The 16,907-nt window shown below is 43.5% G+C and overlaps 1 protein-coding gene across 2 annotated transcripts in view; it reads right to left on the bottom strand.

The window, feature by feature from the left end:
* The window catches only part of LOC143941152 (phospholipid-transporting ATPase ID-like), a 176,982-nt gene that overhangs the window by 64,091 nt on the left and 95,984 nt on the right, over positions 1–16,907 (bottom strand). For both annotated transcript variants that reach the window (XM_077463177.1, XM_077463178.1), the window contains exon 3: positions 14,906–14,964. In XM_077463177.1, the coding sequence (XP_077319303.1) occupies positions 14,906–14,964 (59 nt within the window). The remainder of the gene's footprint in view (positions 1–14,905; positions 14,965–16,907) is intronic.

Below are 16,907 nucleotides of genomic sequence, written 5' to 3'. Positions count from 1 at the left end.
AAATACAAAAGAACAAGAAAATGTGCAAAAAATACATAAACTTATATAATAACCCCGTGTGCCACCACCTAGGGCTGCAACAATGTTCCTTATGATGAGGACATTGATCTAGATAAACACCAAAATGATGTTGATAAAACAATCTACCACTTAAAATTGTGTATATAAAGACATTTCGCACATAAAGTTATATAAATTTGTGCTCCTAAACCAAAATGTTCAATAGTCCAAAAAAGAAGAAAAAGGACTGTAAAGTCTCTTTGTTTGATAAGAATAATCAAATCCCACGTGTGTAGTCAGATTCACAATCCACCTATAAGAATGACATGCGAACATCACGTGACAATCCCACCACCACTGTGGATGCGGGCTTACCGGGCGTATCTGACCCAAACGAATATATATTCAAAGGGTCACACAGTCTTGTGTAGTATCAATAGAATTTCACACTCGCGAGGGTTGAATCGCCAAGAAAACATCAAAACGATCACTCCGCCCATATAGTAGCTAATAATAGGTTTTCTCCAACTGTATAGAGGTCCAGCTCAGAATATTGGACGCATGAAATAAGATGGGGCCATATAGTGTAATTCCATTACAAAAAATATTTTAATAAAAATAATGGTAACAATCTCACATTTATGAAGTAAATAAAGCGCTTTTCAAATAAAAATCGGCTGCAGTGGAGTCCTCCCGACGCGTTTCGTCCTCGTAGACATCGTCTGGGGCTCATGCAGCTCATTGCACCCAGAGCAGCTGCCCCCACCCTCCTTCCCCATGCAGAATAATGCACCCCTCTTCCACATGGAAACACTGCACCCAGGGAAGCTCCCCCCTTTGTAACCCCCATGTGCCACATTGCATATGAATGCACCCCCTCCTCCCCCAACATTACAACACTGCACCCAGGGCAGCTCCCCCTTTGCACCCCCTATGCGGCACATTGCATATGAATGTACCCCCTCCTCCTCCAACAGTACAACACTGCACTCCTCCTCCAACAGTACAACACTGCACCCAGAGCAGCTCCCCCCTCTGCACCCCCATATGGCACATTTCATATGAATGTACCCCCTCCTCCTCCAACATTGCAACACTGCACCCAGGGCAGCTCCACCCTCTGCACCCCCATATGGCACATTGCATATGAATGTACCCCCTCCTCCTCCAACAGTACAACACTGCACTCCTCCTCCAACAGTACAACACTGCACCCAGGGCAGCTCCCCCCTCTGCATCCCCATATGGCACATTTCATATGAATGTACCCCCTCCTCCTCCAACAGTACAACACTGCACTCCTCCTCCAACAGTACAACACTGCACCCAGGGCAGCTCCACCCTCTGCACCCCCATATGGCACATTGCATATGAATGTACCCCCTCCTCCTCCAACAGTACAACACTGCACTCCTCCTCCAACAGTACAACACTGCACCCAGGGCAGCTCCCCCCTCTGCACCCCCATATGGCACATTTCATATGAATGTACCCCCTCCTCCTCCAACATTGCAACATGGCACCCAGGGCAGCTCCACCCTCTGCACCCCCATATGGCATATTTCATATGAATGCACCCTTTACCCCACATGTAAACACCACGCTGGGGCAGGTGACCCTTCTGCTCCCACCCCATGCAGCACATTGCATATGACTTTGCTCCCCCCCCCCCCCACATAGAAACACTGCACATAGGGCAGTTGGGCCTCTTTCTGCCACCCCCCATGTGGCTCATTGCATATGAACATACCCTTTCTGTCCAATCATTGCTTATTCCCATGTCCTTCTAGATTTACATTCCTTGTATTTCATAAAAAAAATCCTGCGGGGGGGGGGGGGGGGGGAGGGTGTCCTGCACTCTTTACCAGAGGCCAGGCTATGACAGTTTGTAATCAGCACTTATCTCTCTCATGTCAGAATGTTCCGCTGGCTCAGGAATAAAACAAGCCTGACTCTGATCCAAGACAAGCAAAGATGAAATGAAATAACTTTCCAAAAAAAAAAAAAATGAAATGGCCATGTGTAACGCTGGCAGATCTACCCTGACCACAAATGACCACCGGGTGTGGGCACCACTGTCCACTGATAGGAAAAATAAATATGGAATATCAGTAATGATGAAAGTGATTTATTATTACAGATCAGCAGCTGAGGAAAGGAGGGATGTAATAGAGGCTCTGGTATATAGTATATATAGAGAATGAAGAGGACGTCATTATCCAAATCATGAAGTTCCCGGGTCTGTACACCTGATGTGCCCATTATGAGGGGTTCATTTTGTTTATTGAAAAATCTTACAAACAACAACTTGTATGCAATAAAACCATAATGAATAAATAAAACATATTTACAAAATAATTGAATAGGACTATACAAAACAAAAAAAAAAGAACATAATAAATGGTGCAAACCAAATTGCCCACAACATAATCCCTACGAGAGAGCCAGACTAAGGAACATCACCGTCTCCATTATGAGGGGTTCTCACCATCCCTGTGCTGAGTTCCCAGGTCTGTACATCTGCTGTGCCCATTATGAGGGGTTCCACCATCCCTGTGCTGAGTTCCCAGGTCTGTACATCTGCTGTGCCCATTATGAGGGGTTCCCACCATCCCTGTGCTGAGTTCCCAGGTCTGTACATCTGCTGTGCCCATTATGAGGGGTTCCCACCATCCCTGTGCTGAGTCCCCAGGTCTATACACCTGCTGTGCCCATTATGAGGGGTTCCACCATCCCTGTGCTGAGTTCCCAGGTCTGTACATCTGCTGTGCCCATTATGAGTGGTTCTCATCATCCCTGTGCTGAGTCCCCAGGTCTGTACATCTGCTGTGCCCATTATGAGGGGTTCCCACCATCCCTGTGCTGAGTCCCCAGGTCTATACACCTGCTGTGCCCATTATGAGGGGTTCCCACCATCCCTGTGCTGAGTTCCCAGGTCTGTACATCTGCTGTGCCCATTATGAGGGGTTCTCATCATCCCTGTGCTGAGTCCCCAGGTCTGTACATCTGCTGTGCCCATTATGAGGGGTTCTCATCATCCCTGTGCTGAGTCCCCAGGTCTGTACATCTGCTGTGCCCATTATGAGGGGTTCCCACCATCCCTGTGCTGAGTTCCCAGGTCTGAACACCTGCTGTGCCCATTATGAGGGGTTAATTTTGTTTTATTGAAAATCTTACAAACAACAACTTATATACAATAAAACCATAATAAATAAATAAAAACATATTTACAAAATAATTGAATATAATTATACAAACCAGAAAGAACAAGAACAAAATAAACAGTGCAAAAACAAATTGCGCATTACATAATCCCTATGGGAGAGCCAGACTAAGGAACATCACCGTCACCATGCATGTAGCCTTTTATCAAAATTGTATTTGATCTGAAAATCTAAGGGAGTGAAAGAAGAATACAAAGAAAGCCGCACACCCCGAGATCAACAGGCAGCAGCTACAGAGCCCTGATATTCCTCCACGCCTTTATCCAGGCCTCCTGCTGCCACCTGTCTTTCTCAAGACCCCGAATCTTCCCAACCTCACCCAGAATGTTCTCCACCACCACTTCCACAGGGAGGATTTTACTCCGTAAGGATACCTGACACCGTGCACTCCACGTGAAATAACGGACTACTAAACTAACTAAAAAAAGTGTTTGCAAATCATAATCCCGACGAGTCTGGAAAGCCCCATACACCCACTCTGCATAACTCATATGGGGGAGGAAGGGTATACTCAGAGCCCTCCCCACCCTCTTGTACACCTCTATATTAAAAGGGCACTGAAGTAGAAAGTGATCCATGGACTCCACCACTCCTCCACACTCCACTCTCGGGCAGCCCCGATCACTCATGGAAAGAAACTTCAAGTTGCCCTTCACATATAGTTTTCCATGAAAGGCAAGCCAAGCCTGATCCCTAAACTTCATTGGGATTCTCTCCAAATTAATCAACCGCAAACCCACCCCCAAAACCAGGCTTGGGCAATCCCTCAAGGCCAGTGGCTCGCAAAAAACAGAGCTCATGATCCGCTTCTCAAGAAGTTTCCTTGGAAGAGATCTGACTTCTCCTGCCGTTACTTGCCACTGCCAAAGCATTTTCAAACACGGGGCAACATAAGCCGGGAGCTTATCATGCTTGACCCTCAGGCTTTTCACTGGCCCACCATTTTCCCAGTCTCGCAGAAAGGGCCTAAACCAGGACTGGAAAATACCAACCCACCCAGGCGGTCTCTCTGCCAACATGTTACCAAGATTGTACTTCACAAACATCAGAGAGAAAAAGACTACAGGGTTGATCATCCCTAGACCACCCTCCCGCCTAGAAAGGTAAGTCACATTCCTTTTGACAAGGTTTATTCTGTTCCCCCATAACAGCTGGAAGAAACAAGTATAGACCCTGGTATAGAGAGAAGCTGGCAAAACGCAAACAAAACTGACATATAGAAAAATCGGAATCAGGTAAGTCTTGATCAGATCAACCTTTTCCCTCAAGGAAAGCTGCCAACCTTTCCAGCTTGCCACCTTGGCATCGGCATTCTCCAGCCTGTTCACCCAATTTGCATGACCATAGTCACCTGGGCCAAATTCAATGCCTAGAACTCTAATTTTTTGCTGGGGCTCCGGGAAGTCATCCGGGAGAACAAAGCTCTCACCTTCCACGCCCATCCAGAAAGCTTCACACTTGTCCTGGTTGACCTTTGAACCTGATGCCTCTGAATACTGCGTTATCACTGAGACCACCTCCTGCGCCTCTCCAGTCCCAGAGACAAAAACAGAAACATCATCAGCATAGGCCACAACTTTCAAAGGAGGCTCACCAGCGATGCCCAAAGGTACCCCACACAATGGCCCATTCTCCAGCCTTCTGATGAAGGGGTCAATTGCAAATGCATATAACAGAGGACTCAATGGGCACCCCTGACGCACACCCGAGCCGACCACAAAGGGTTGCCCGACCCAACCATTAACTAGCGGAAAGCTTTCAGCCCCTTTGTACAAAATCTTAAGCCAATCAATGAAACCCCCCTCCAGGCCATATCTGCCAAGAAGGAGCCATAAGTACTCATGATTAACCCGATCAAAGGCCTTAGCCTGATCCAATGTCAGCAAAAATGTACCCCAACCAGCAGCCCTACAACGCTCCAAGGCCTCCCGGACGGCTAACACTGCTGAGAAAGTGCTTCTACCTTGGACCGAACAGTGCTGGTGGTGGGATAATAAACTGCCTGCCACTGGTGATAATCGCCAGAAAAAAATCTTTGCCAGTATCTTTCTATCGACATTAAGAAGGCTAATGGGGCGCCAATTCTCAATCATCGAAGGATCTTTACCCTTTGACAGAAGGATCACTGCAGATTGCCCCATGGAGGGAGGGAGAGAACCCTCCTGCAAACAGCCATTAAAAACCTCCGCAAGGTAGGGAGCCAGGATCGTCTTAAAACATTTATAAAACTCAGCTGTCAACCCATCTGGCCCTGGCGTTTTCTTGATGGCCAGTTTATCAATAGCCTGGACTACCTCATCTGCAGTGATTTCATCTGTCAAAAAAGGAACATTACTTTCCAGTCCTGGTGTAGAGTCCAAAAAACCCAACATCCTTGTCCGATCAAGGTTCCTTCCTCCCAGGAGATCTGCATAGTATGACCTGACAACCTCCAGGATCCCTGACCTAGACTTCGTCAGAGAGCCCGTACTGTCCTTCAGGCCATGGACCGTCTTAACTGCTACGCTCTGTTTACAGTTCTGGTAAGGGTCAGGCGAATGGTATTTCCCGTAATCCCTCTCCTGAACCAAAGAGGCGTGCCGGTCATATTCATGTCTCCTAAGGAGGAGCTTCACCTCAGAGATCGCCCCAGAATCTCCTCCATTCGAAACAAGGCGGTCAAGTTTCCTCCGCAAACGCTGGTAGGTGATATACTTATCTTGCTGCTTCTTTCTTCCTATGGCCTTGAAAAGCCTAACAGTCCGCTGTTTTACAAGCTCCCACCATTCTGACTTGCTGTTGCAAAAGTCTAGGATTGTTACCTGTGCTTGAAAAAAATCCTCAAAGGATTGTCTTACTCTCTCGTCTTCCAGGAGGGCCGAATTCAATCTCCAGATACCCCTCCCCCTAGGTGGCATGTCTAAGGCATTCAGAGTCACAGACAGAATACAGTGGTCAGAAAACTCCACTGCCCGACACACAGGTGCCGAAAAAGCAGAGTCTCCCTTTAAAAAAAAACCTATCTATCCTACTCTGACTACTACCTCTCTGAAAAGTGAACCCCGTGCTGTCTGGGCAACGCTTAATGTGCGCATCTACCAGACCTGCTTCCCTAACTATCGCATTGAGAAAAAGGGTGTCATAGCCCAGCTTATCTCTGAAACCTCTCCTGTCTTTAGACCTAGTAATGGTGTTGAAATCACCTCCAAAGATAACCTGCTGGGCCGTAAAAAGAAAAGGCTTAATCTTTGTAAAGAGGCATTTCCTGTCCCACTTTGTCTGGGGACCATAGATGTTAATCAGGCGCAAGTCCTGCCCCCTTACAGAGACGTCCAAGACCATGCATCTCCCAATCTCTACCTCAATTACCCGCCGGCACGTTACCATACCAGAAAAAAGGACTGCAACCCCGCTGTAAGGCTCGGCCGCAAGAGACCAAAATGAGGGACCACGTCTCCACTCCTTCTTTGCCAGATGTATATCAGCCAGACTACTCAGATGGGTCTCTTGTAAAAACAAAATGTCAGCATCAAACTCGCTGAGCAAAAATAAGGCCATATGACGAGCGCTTACTGATCTCAAGCTGGCAACATTAATGGTTGCCACTTTTAACGGAGTGGGAACTGCCATCAGGGTAATTGAGGCAGACGTTTCTTAGCCTGACTACTCCCTCTCCCTGGAGAACCAGCACGCTTTGTTGCGCCCTGGCACTCATCATCCATGGAGGACGCTGAACTGAACGAGTCCCAATCATCATCATCATCGTCCGACAGGACCTTAAACTTATTTTCCAAAGGCAAAACTACAGGATTTAAGGGAACTGAACCCCTTTTTTTCCTTCTTTTGCCCCTCCTCCTCCTATCCTCCAACCACTCCATATCATCTTTGGATAAACCACAACCAGCCTCCCCACACCTATCCTCCCCTTCAACCCCCTCCCCCCCACTCTCCCTTCCCTTATCTACCACCAGGCCAGCCTCCCCACTATTTTCCCCACTCCTCTGGCCCCCACGATCTGCAATAGGAACCCTGCAGCGTCGGGGGAGGGGGACTGGCACCACACCTGATGCACCAGCCTCAGCACCTCTTGCTGCCTCTGCAATTTTAGAAGACACAGAAGGATAAGACACAGAAGGATTGGACACATTCTTGGCAACTGAAACTTTACATACAGGCTGGGAGGACACAGGCACACTAGGTACACGCACAGACTGGGAGGACACAGACACATTGGGTACTGGCACAGACTGGGGAGACACAGACCCATTGGGTATGGGCACAGACTGGGGAGACACAGACACATTGGGTATGGGCACAGACTGGAGAGACACATTGGGTATTGGCACAGACTGGGGAGACACATTGGGTATTGGCACAGACTGGGGAGACACATTGGGTATTGGCACAGACTGGGGAGACACATTGGGTATTGGCACAGACTCAGATGGACTCACAGACCCTCCAGCTGATGAGCTCTGCGCATCCTCCATGTCCAGACGGAAAAACTCCCTCATGAGCTCAGGCTTGTTGTGCATTGCCTCAGGACATTGACTATAAGGATGTCCCACTGCATTGCACAGATTACACCTTATAATATTACAAACCATTTGCCAAATGCCCTATACCCTGACACAAGGAGCACTTCATTACTGGACAGGAGGATGCAAGATGCCCTTTATCTCCACATTTATTGCAGAGCTTTGGCTGGCCCGGGTAGAAGATGGTCAGCCTGTCCCTCCCCAGGAAAGCTGAGGATGGCAGATGTTGGACAACATTATCAATAACCTTTAGCTTCAGCTGCACAGACCACCCCCCATCCATATTCCCCGATCGTCCAAAATCTTTCTCAGGGGGCTCAGGACGTCCCCATACCTCCTCAGCCATACAGTCAGATCCCCTTGGGGTATGGATTCATTGCGCACAAGTATTGTCACCATTTTAATGAGGGGCTGGCGGGAAATAAGTTTGGGGATGAGCCCTTTCCAGTCCGGCAGGCCCCTACACACGTGTTCAAACTTCTCCCAAAATATGTCCAGAGACTCGGGACGGATAAAGGACAAATCATATTCATAGGAACCTGCCGGACTGATCAGGGCGAAGATATCTGCAGGCCTAAACCCCATCTGCAGGATTTTATCCACCACTGTCCTCCTATGTGGGGGGTTTCCATCACCTTCCCATTTCAATTGTACAACATTCCTCCTTTTAAACAGGGAGGAAGCTAGAACGTTCCCATGCTCCTTCCCTGCTTGTTCCCCCTTCCCAGATCCTGTGGCAGCAACACCAGCATAAGTTTTTCTTCCAGCTTTTGCAGTCTTGTCCTCAGATACATTCAAACCTGCTGTCAGAGAGTCTGAATCAGCTGGGATAGCAGTCTTCTGATTAGCAGGACCCACCCCCTCCCCCGAACACTCAGCTTCAATCCTGGGAGCCATCACAGTCTTGGCTGCTGCAGACTCCTGGAGAGCTGTAGTACTACTGCTCCCAGCATCACCTCCACCATTCACTGGAACAGCCGCTGTGCCTGGTCCAGGCAAAGTCACTGTATTGTCCATGGACCTCTCTGCAGACTGAAGCTGACAGTTATTAGCAGATGTTATTGCTTGATGTACATTGTCTATGGGTCTGGGCTGACTGTCTGCAGTACTACAACCCTCAGCAGGCCCATTGTTATTAAAGATCCCACCATCCTGCACACACACAGTACCTGCACCTGCTCTCTCCACAGGAATAGGAACGGTGTCCATCTTCTCCTCACCTTCCTGGGGAGCTGAATCTGGACTGGCCTGCAGTTTGTTGATCAGATCCAACATGTTAGAACCTTCATCCTCCTGCTGGGATGTTCCACATTGCTGGGGAGGGAAGGGGACAGAGGCCTCCGCCATTGAGGGCTCAGCAGGTGTCTGAGATGTTGAAGAGCTGGGCTCATCCTCCGGGCCCACTTTCTCACTCTCTGCTTCCATCTCCTCGCTCTCCATGCAGGAAGAAGCTCCTTTCCTCATTTGATTAAATCGCTCCTCATTTTTATATTTTTCTTTAAAAGCTCCACTATTCTCCTTCAGAGAACTCACCAATTCTTTCTGCTTCCGCAGAGCTTGTTCCAGGTCCTTCAATTCAGGCCTCAGAGCCGGTCTCTTCTTATTGAAGACTTTGGCACAAATCTGCTTCTTCTTTTTAAATTCAGCTTTCAAAGCTCCCAACTTCTCCTCTTCCTTCTCAATCCGCTTCAGCGTTTCCACAATCCTCCGTCTAAAGGCAGACAGAGATTCATCCTTCCTTGGGCCAGGCCCAGAATCTTCCGCAGGTTGAGGCCTATCCAGGGGGCCCCCGCCAGGGTCCTCCCCAGGATCCAGCATCCTTCCTGGGGCAGAGGAGTAACTCTAGCCCCTGGTCTCTGGAAGCACAGGAGCAAAGGAACTAGCAACCTCTCACCTCGCTGTCAAGGAGAGGAATGGCAGTTTCTCACCATCCCTGTGCTGAGTTCCCAGGTCTGTACATCTGCTGTGCCCATTATGAGGGGTTCCCACCATCCCTGTGCTGAGTCCCCAGGTCTATACACCTGCTGTGCCCATTATGAGGGGTTCCACCATCCCTGTGCTGAGTTCCCAGGTCTGTACATCTGCTGTGCCCATTATGAGGGGGTCCCACCATCCCTGTGCTGAGTTCCCAGGTCTGAACACCTGCTGTGCCCATTATGAGGGGTTCCCACCATCCCTGTGCTGAGTTCCCAGGTCTATACACCTGCTGTGCCCATTATGAGGGGTTCCACCATCCCTGTGCTGAGTTCCCAGGTCTGTACATCTGCTGGGCCCATTATGAGGGGTTCCCACCATCCCTGTGCTGAGTCCCCAGGTCTATACACCTGCTGTGCCCATTATGAGGGGTTCCACCATCCCTGTGCTGAGTTCCCAGGTCTGTACATCTGCTGTGCCCATTATGAGGGGTTCTCATCATCCCTGTGCTGAGTCCCCAGGTCTGTACATCTGCTGTGCCCATTATGAGGGGTTCTCATCATCCCTGTGCTGAGTCCCCAGGTCTGTACACCTGCCCATTATGAGGGGTTCCCACCATCCCTGTGCTGAGTCCCCAGGTCTGTACACCTGCCCATTATGAGGGGTTCCCATCATCCCTGTGCTGAGTTCCCAGGTCTATACACCTGCTGTGCCCATTATGAGGGGTTCCCACCATCCCTGTGCTGAGTTCCCAGGTCTGAACACCTGCTGTGCCCATTATGAGGGGTTCCCACCATCCCTGTGCTGAGTTCCCACCACCCTACATATAAGAGGGTGGTGGGTCCAGCATTCTGGAAGTCCTCATACTTCTGTGTTAATGTCCCCAGCCCAGGAACATCTAAAGACTGAGGACATCTAATGATGGAAAGCACCTACTGCACAGGGCACCACTAGAGAGGAAGTGAGTTTTGCACTCAGAGCTGCTTTTTTGTTGAATCTTCTGCTTGACTATTTTTTATGTTTTATTTTTATTTATTTTTTCATTTTAAATTTATTTAAATGTTATTATTTATTTTATTGATTAAAGTGCTTATTTATTAATTTGTAAAAAAAATGATAAAACAGCAAATTAATAACTTGTAAAAATAAAGAAAAAAACACCAACTTATGAAACAAACAATTATAATACGATTGACCCCACACCATAGATGTGCAGCATTCACATATCTGAGTCACGTGAGCGCCAGTTTTTTTCAGGCATCGTTTGCACAGTTTCATATAAAATTTACATAGAACCTCCTGCACCTTTTTAAGTATTAAGCTTTGTGAGGTTTTTTTTTTTAAACGCAAGGTTTGGCACGTTTGCCACCCGTGCACAAAAACATTTGGGGGGGGTTGCCATTAAACATGGCCACCACAAAATTTGGCTCGCATGTTCGGTGAATGCGCATGCATAGAGGCGAATGGAGCCTAAATAATATTTTATTATTATTAATATTTATTAATATTATTATTCATTATTATATTTATAATTTGGGGCTCTATTCACATCTAAGCGCAGGCATTCGTGGAACGTGCACAAACCCTGAGTCACGCTTGTGGTGCCACGTTGTGTATTGTTTGATGTTCTCATTAATTGAACCAGCTCAGATCAGGCGCCCAGGTGGATACTTCTCCTGGGATATAGTGTTTGTGGATTCCCTGGGAGTCACAAAAAAAATAAAAAAAATAAAAATCTTTGGTGGGGGGGGGGGGTAAACAAAAGATACTTGTAGTCACAAAGCAAATGATGGGCCCTTGGGCTCCAAAGAGTTGTCTTTGGCCACCTGGACCACCAACCATTTCGTAGGAGTTAATGTAACTCTAGGAATGACGTTCCAAGGAATTATCCTAATCGCAGTTGGAGACGCTCTGAGTGGAGAATTATTCTGACGTTAGGACTTTCTAATCTAAACACGAAGACTCTTCCAGTGAAAAAGAAAAAAAAAAAAAACCTGGAATTTTTCTTCTGCGTTCTGGATAATATCGACCTCCATAGAGGCTCCATCACCACCATGAAGAGCCAGCAAGACCATCAATTCCGGGGGGAAGTATGTCTGCAATCTGACCACCACTCCACCCTTACTACCCTCTTATACATTGCAATATTTTTTATGTTGTTGTCTTTCCAAAGTTCACATAGCGTTATGGCACAAATCAGGAAACGTTCATCTGTAAGGAGGCCACAGAGATGTTCTCCAGCAGACTACTCTAACCTCGCCCCTCATATCTGACTGCCTTCCACAATGTGTTTAAAGCTGAGGTTTAACCTGATTATATTTTCCTACCCCTGATTCCTCCATATCCCTCTTAAACCAAAAATCCTAATTAAACACACATCTTATTTAAGATCCAATTGTCATCTGTGCTTCTCTATCCACTTTAAAGCCGTGCCTTTTCTGGCACTTTTTGTTTACCAGTAAAAATCTGTCTTTTTTTTGCTAGGAAATGACTTAGAACCCCCACATATAATATTCATAATATAATTTATATATATATATATATATATACACACACACACATATACATATAAATCTAAATTCGGAGAAAAAAAAAAAAAAATATATATATATATATATATATATATATATATATATAATTATTATTTTTATTATTATTATTATTATTATTTTTTATCGTTCCTATTATAAAGAATGTAATAGAAATAGGGATGACAGGTCTTCTTTATGGAAAGACATGGGGTCTTTCCATAAATTCCGGAAATTTCTCCTCCACCTTTAAAAGCAAATAAAATTGATCTTTTGCTGAAAAAAAAAAAAAAAAAAAAATATATATATATATAATATACAAAAAAAAAGAGGCCCCATGTCTTTCAATAAAGAAGACCTGTCATCCTTATTTCTATTACATTCTTTGTAATAGGAACGATAAAAAAACAAAATAATAATAAAAATTATATATATATATATATATATATATATATATATATATATAATTTATTTTTATTTTTTTAAGCAAAAGATAATTTTTTTTGCTTTTAAAGGTGGATGAGAAATAAATATATATATATATATATATATATATATATATATATATATATATATATATATATATATATATATATATATATATATATATATATATATATATATATATAGATTTTTTTTTTTTTTTTTAGCAGAGACCCTTGAGAATAAAATGGTGATCGTTGCAATTTTTTATGTCACGTGGTATTTGCACAAAAATACACTTTTTTATGAATTATTTTTATGGAAAGAAAAACCCCACAGTATATAACCTAATTTTTCTTTGGTAAAATATAAAAGATGATGTTACGCCAAGTAAACATGTCACACTTTAAAATTGCCCACGCTCGTGGAACGGCGACAAACTACAGTACCTAAATATCTCCATAGGCGACACTTTAACATTTTTTTTTTACAGATAACCTGTTTAGAATTACAGAGGAGATCTAGCACTAGAATTATTGATCTCGCTCTAACTCTTGCAGCGATATCTCCCATGTGCGGTGCGTAAACACCATTTACATATGCGTGCGTGGCTTACATAAGAATTTGCTTCTGCGTGCGAGCATGGAGGGATAGGGGCGTTTTAAATTTTTCTTTTCTTTTTTACACTGTCCCTCAAATTTTTTTAAATATATATAAATATATATATATATATATATATATATATATATATATATATTTTTTTTTTAAATATATATATATATATATATATATATATATATATATATATATATATTTTAATATAAAATTAAAGGGACAGTGTAAAAATGTGTAATATATATATATATATATATATATATATATATATATATATATATATATATATATATATATTAAAAATGTTATCGTTCCTATTACAAGGAATGTAAACATCCCTTGCAATAGAAATAAGGAGGACAGGTCCTCTTTATGGAAAGACCTGTGGTCTATAAGACCCCAAATTTCTCCTCCACCTTCTTTTGCTTAAAAAAATAAAAATAAATGTGTACTTCTGCCCTAGACCAGAAGTGACATCACAACGTCGCTCCGGTCCATAGAGGTGATCAGAGATGACCTGGTCTCTGATTACCTCTTTGGCCAGCCGTGTGAACTGTTGGATTGTTTCCCAGGCACACAAATAAAAATGTCATTTTTTTTGCTTATGGACCTTTAAAAATGCTTATTTAAAAAAAAAGAAAATGACAGTTATTTTCAATTAGAAGTGAAAATGACATTTATGTGAACAAAATAAAGATCCTTATCACTGTCCTAAAGCCCGAGGTGGGGGGGGGACTGAGCCTTAAAGCTGAACTCCAGGCACAAAAGCTTTCATCTAGATATATTCCTCAATAGTCGATATAAATATACTCTGTGCACCGAATGCCTTTACAAACCCGGATATGACCTTGTAAAAATAGCAGTGACATCATCACTAGGCTGTACAGAGAGCAGAGCTGTGGGAGGGGTCTAGCAGGCTCCACCCACTGTAGAAAACTACAGGAGGGGGGCGGAGACCAGACCAGTCATTCTGCACAAGGAGAGAGATCAGCAGTGAGCGGTCTTTATTACAGGAAGTCTCTGGATGACTGCACAGATCTGGAAAAAAAATACACAAAGCACAGCGGGGGTCTATAGATAAATGTGTGCTGTGCAGATGTCCTAAGTATTCACATGAGCACCAGGAACGATTGCTATATTGTTTGTAATATGATTATCTCCTATGATCATCAGCTCCATCTAGTGTCCATAATGTGGTATTGTTTTTAAATAATAATAATAATAAACAAAAATAGCACATTAGGTCACTAGATGGAGCTGCTGCTTATAGGAGACAATCATATTGCTCACAATACGACAGACATTTGTGGCACCCGTGCAAACGCTTACAAAATGCGCACAGCGAACGTTTTACACACAGACACTCGACATTCGAGTAAGAACACAAACGTCTCTTATTTGCTCATCTTGTAGTTCAGCTTTAAGTTTTTTTGCCCAGGTTTGTCACGGTCTACTCTTTAACCTTTGTATGCACTTTTGGTTTGTGATTCCAACATTCCTATTCAAACTAATAAAAAAAAAATATATATATATATATAAAGGTGAACATCCGTTGGGGAGGGGAGCTTAAAATGTCAATGATTGATAACGGTAATAGTGAACATGCAAAGACCGCCGGTGACATCACCGGCCAAAGTCCGAGGGCGGCAGCCGCAGATACGGGACAGGACGGAGGTTGACTTACTGCATATTTAAATTTTAGGTTGAACTCCCTGTCGTTCGCTTGAAGACGCCGCTCTTTCTCTGCAGGAAAAAAAAAAAAACACAGGGAAAAATATAAAAACATTTAAATAATAATCATTTTATTATATATATTTTTTATTATATATTATATATAGTATATATTCTATTATATATTAAAATAATATTAATAATTTTTTTTAAATAATATTTATTATTTAAATTAGTATTCATATTATTTGAATTCATTATATATGAATATAATTTTATATTTTATATATATATATATATATATATATATATATATATATATATATATATATATATATATATATATATATAAAATTAAACAAATATATACAATTTTATCACAAGATCCTAAAACAGGGCCACATCGGGGGAGGGGTAAAATAATTATATACACCATTTTTACAGCACATACAACCGGCCCCAAAAAAAAAAAAAAAAAAAAAATATATATATATATATATATATATATATATATATATATATATATATATATATATATATATATATATATATATATAAATAAAAATATTATTACCATAATTGTATAGTATATTATATATTTATTGTATAATATATGTATTTAAATAATATTCATAATGTAATAATGTGTGTGTGTATGTATGTATGTATATATATATATATATATATATATATATATATGTATGTATGTGTATATATATATATATACATATACACACATTATTATAATATATATATATATATATATATATATATATATATATATATATTTCATAAAAATAATATTAGTAATTATATAAACAATATTTATTATGTAATGTATAATTACTGATGCATAGGGTGCATTAAGGTGAAAAAACACAAACCTTTACAACCACTTTAAGAATGAAGACAGGAGCGATTGGCACAGATCACTCACTGTGTTCATTCAGAAAAAGAAGGGGCCGGTTAATTAAATATTTAATAGCCCCTTTCCCCTTTCTGACAGGAGAGGAGGAAGCTGTGCCTGTCTACGGAGCTCCACCACCACCCCCCCCCCCCCCCCCAAAGATGCTGCTTGTAATTCCCCCCAGGCGAAACCGAATGAAGAGACGCACTGCAAGGAATGGGCGGCGGCTTTCATGCACCTTTCAGAGGCTATTTCTAGCACTAAATCGCCTGAAAACCACCTCAGTGTGAAAAGAGAGATCCATGTTTCTCAGCAGAAACACAAGATCATCATTTTCCTCTCTGGCAGAACTGCTTCTCTTCGGAATGATCGGCGGGTCCAGGTGGACATCACTGATTGGCTCCCGCTGTGCCCCAGACCAATGACGGCTGATCACCTGATGTAAACAGAAGCTCGGTCACCAGCTTCTGGCAGAGGGACATTGGTCCCTTATTTAGAAAGCCATGGCTGTGCCCACCAGTGTCACCTGCCAGTGCCTACTGTGCCACCTACCAGTGCCACCTATCAGTACCCACCAGTGCCACTTACCAGTGCCCACAGTGCCACCCATCAATGCCCACCAGTGCTGACAATTAATGCCCATCAGTGTCTAATAATCAGCGCCACCAATCAGTGACACCTATCAGTGTCCTTCAGTGCCACCTATCAGTGCCCCCTATCAGTGCCCTTCAGTGCCAACCAGGGCCCATCGGTGCCAACCATCAGTGCCACCTCTCAGTCCCACCTATCAGAGCCGCCTCATCAGTGCTTATCAATGCCACCTATCATTGCCCATTAATGCCACCTTATTAGTGCCTATCAGTGCACATCAGTGCTGCCTATCAGTGCCCATCAGGGCAGCCTATCAGTGCCCTTGAGTGCCACCCATCAGTGCCAATCAGGGCCCATTGGTGCCAACCATCAGTGCCACCTCTCAGTGCCACCTATTAAAGCCGCCTCATCAGTGCTTATTAGTGCTGCCTTATCAGTGCCTATCAATACCCATCAGTGCCGCCTATCAGTGCCCATCAGCACAGCTTATCAGTGCCCTTCAGTGCCACCCATCAGT

The sequence above is a fragment of the Lithobates pipiens genome, unplaced genomic scaffold (assembly GCF_037356315.1).
Source record: "Lithobates pipiens isolate NorthernLeopardFrog02 unplaced genomic scaffold, aLitPip1_a1.2 Scaffold_3, whole genome shotgun sequence".
In the NCBI taxonomy this organism is placed as follows: Eukaryota; Metazoa; Chordata; class Amphibia; order Anura; family Ranidae; genus Lithobates; species Lithobates pipiens.
The sequence above is the reverse complement of the archived record's forward strand: the minus strand, read 5'-3'. Positions and strand labels throughout refer to the sequence as shown.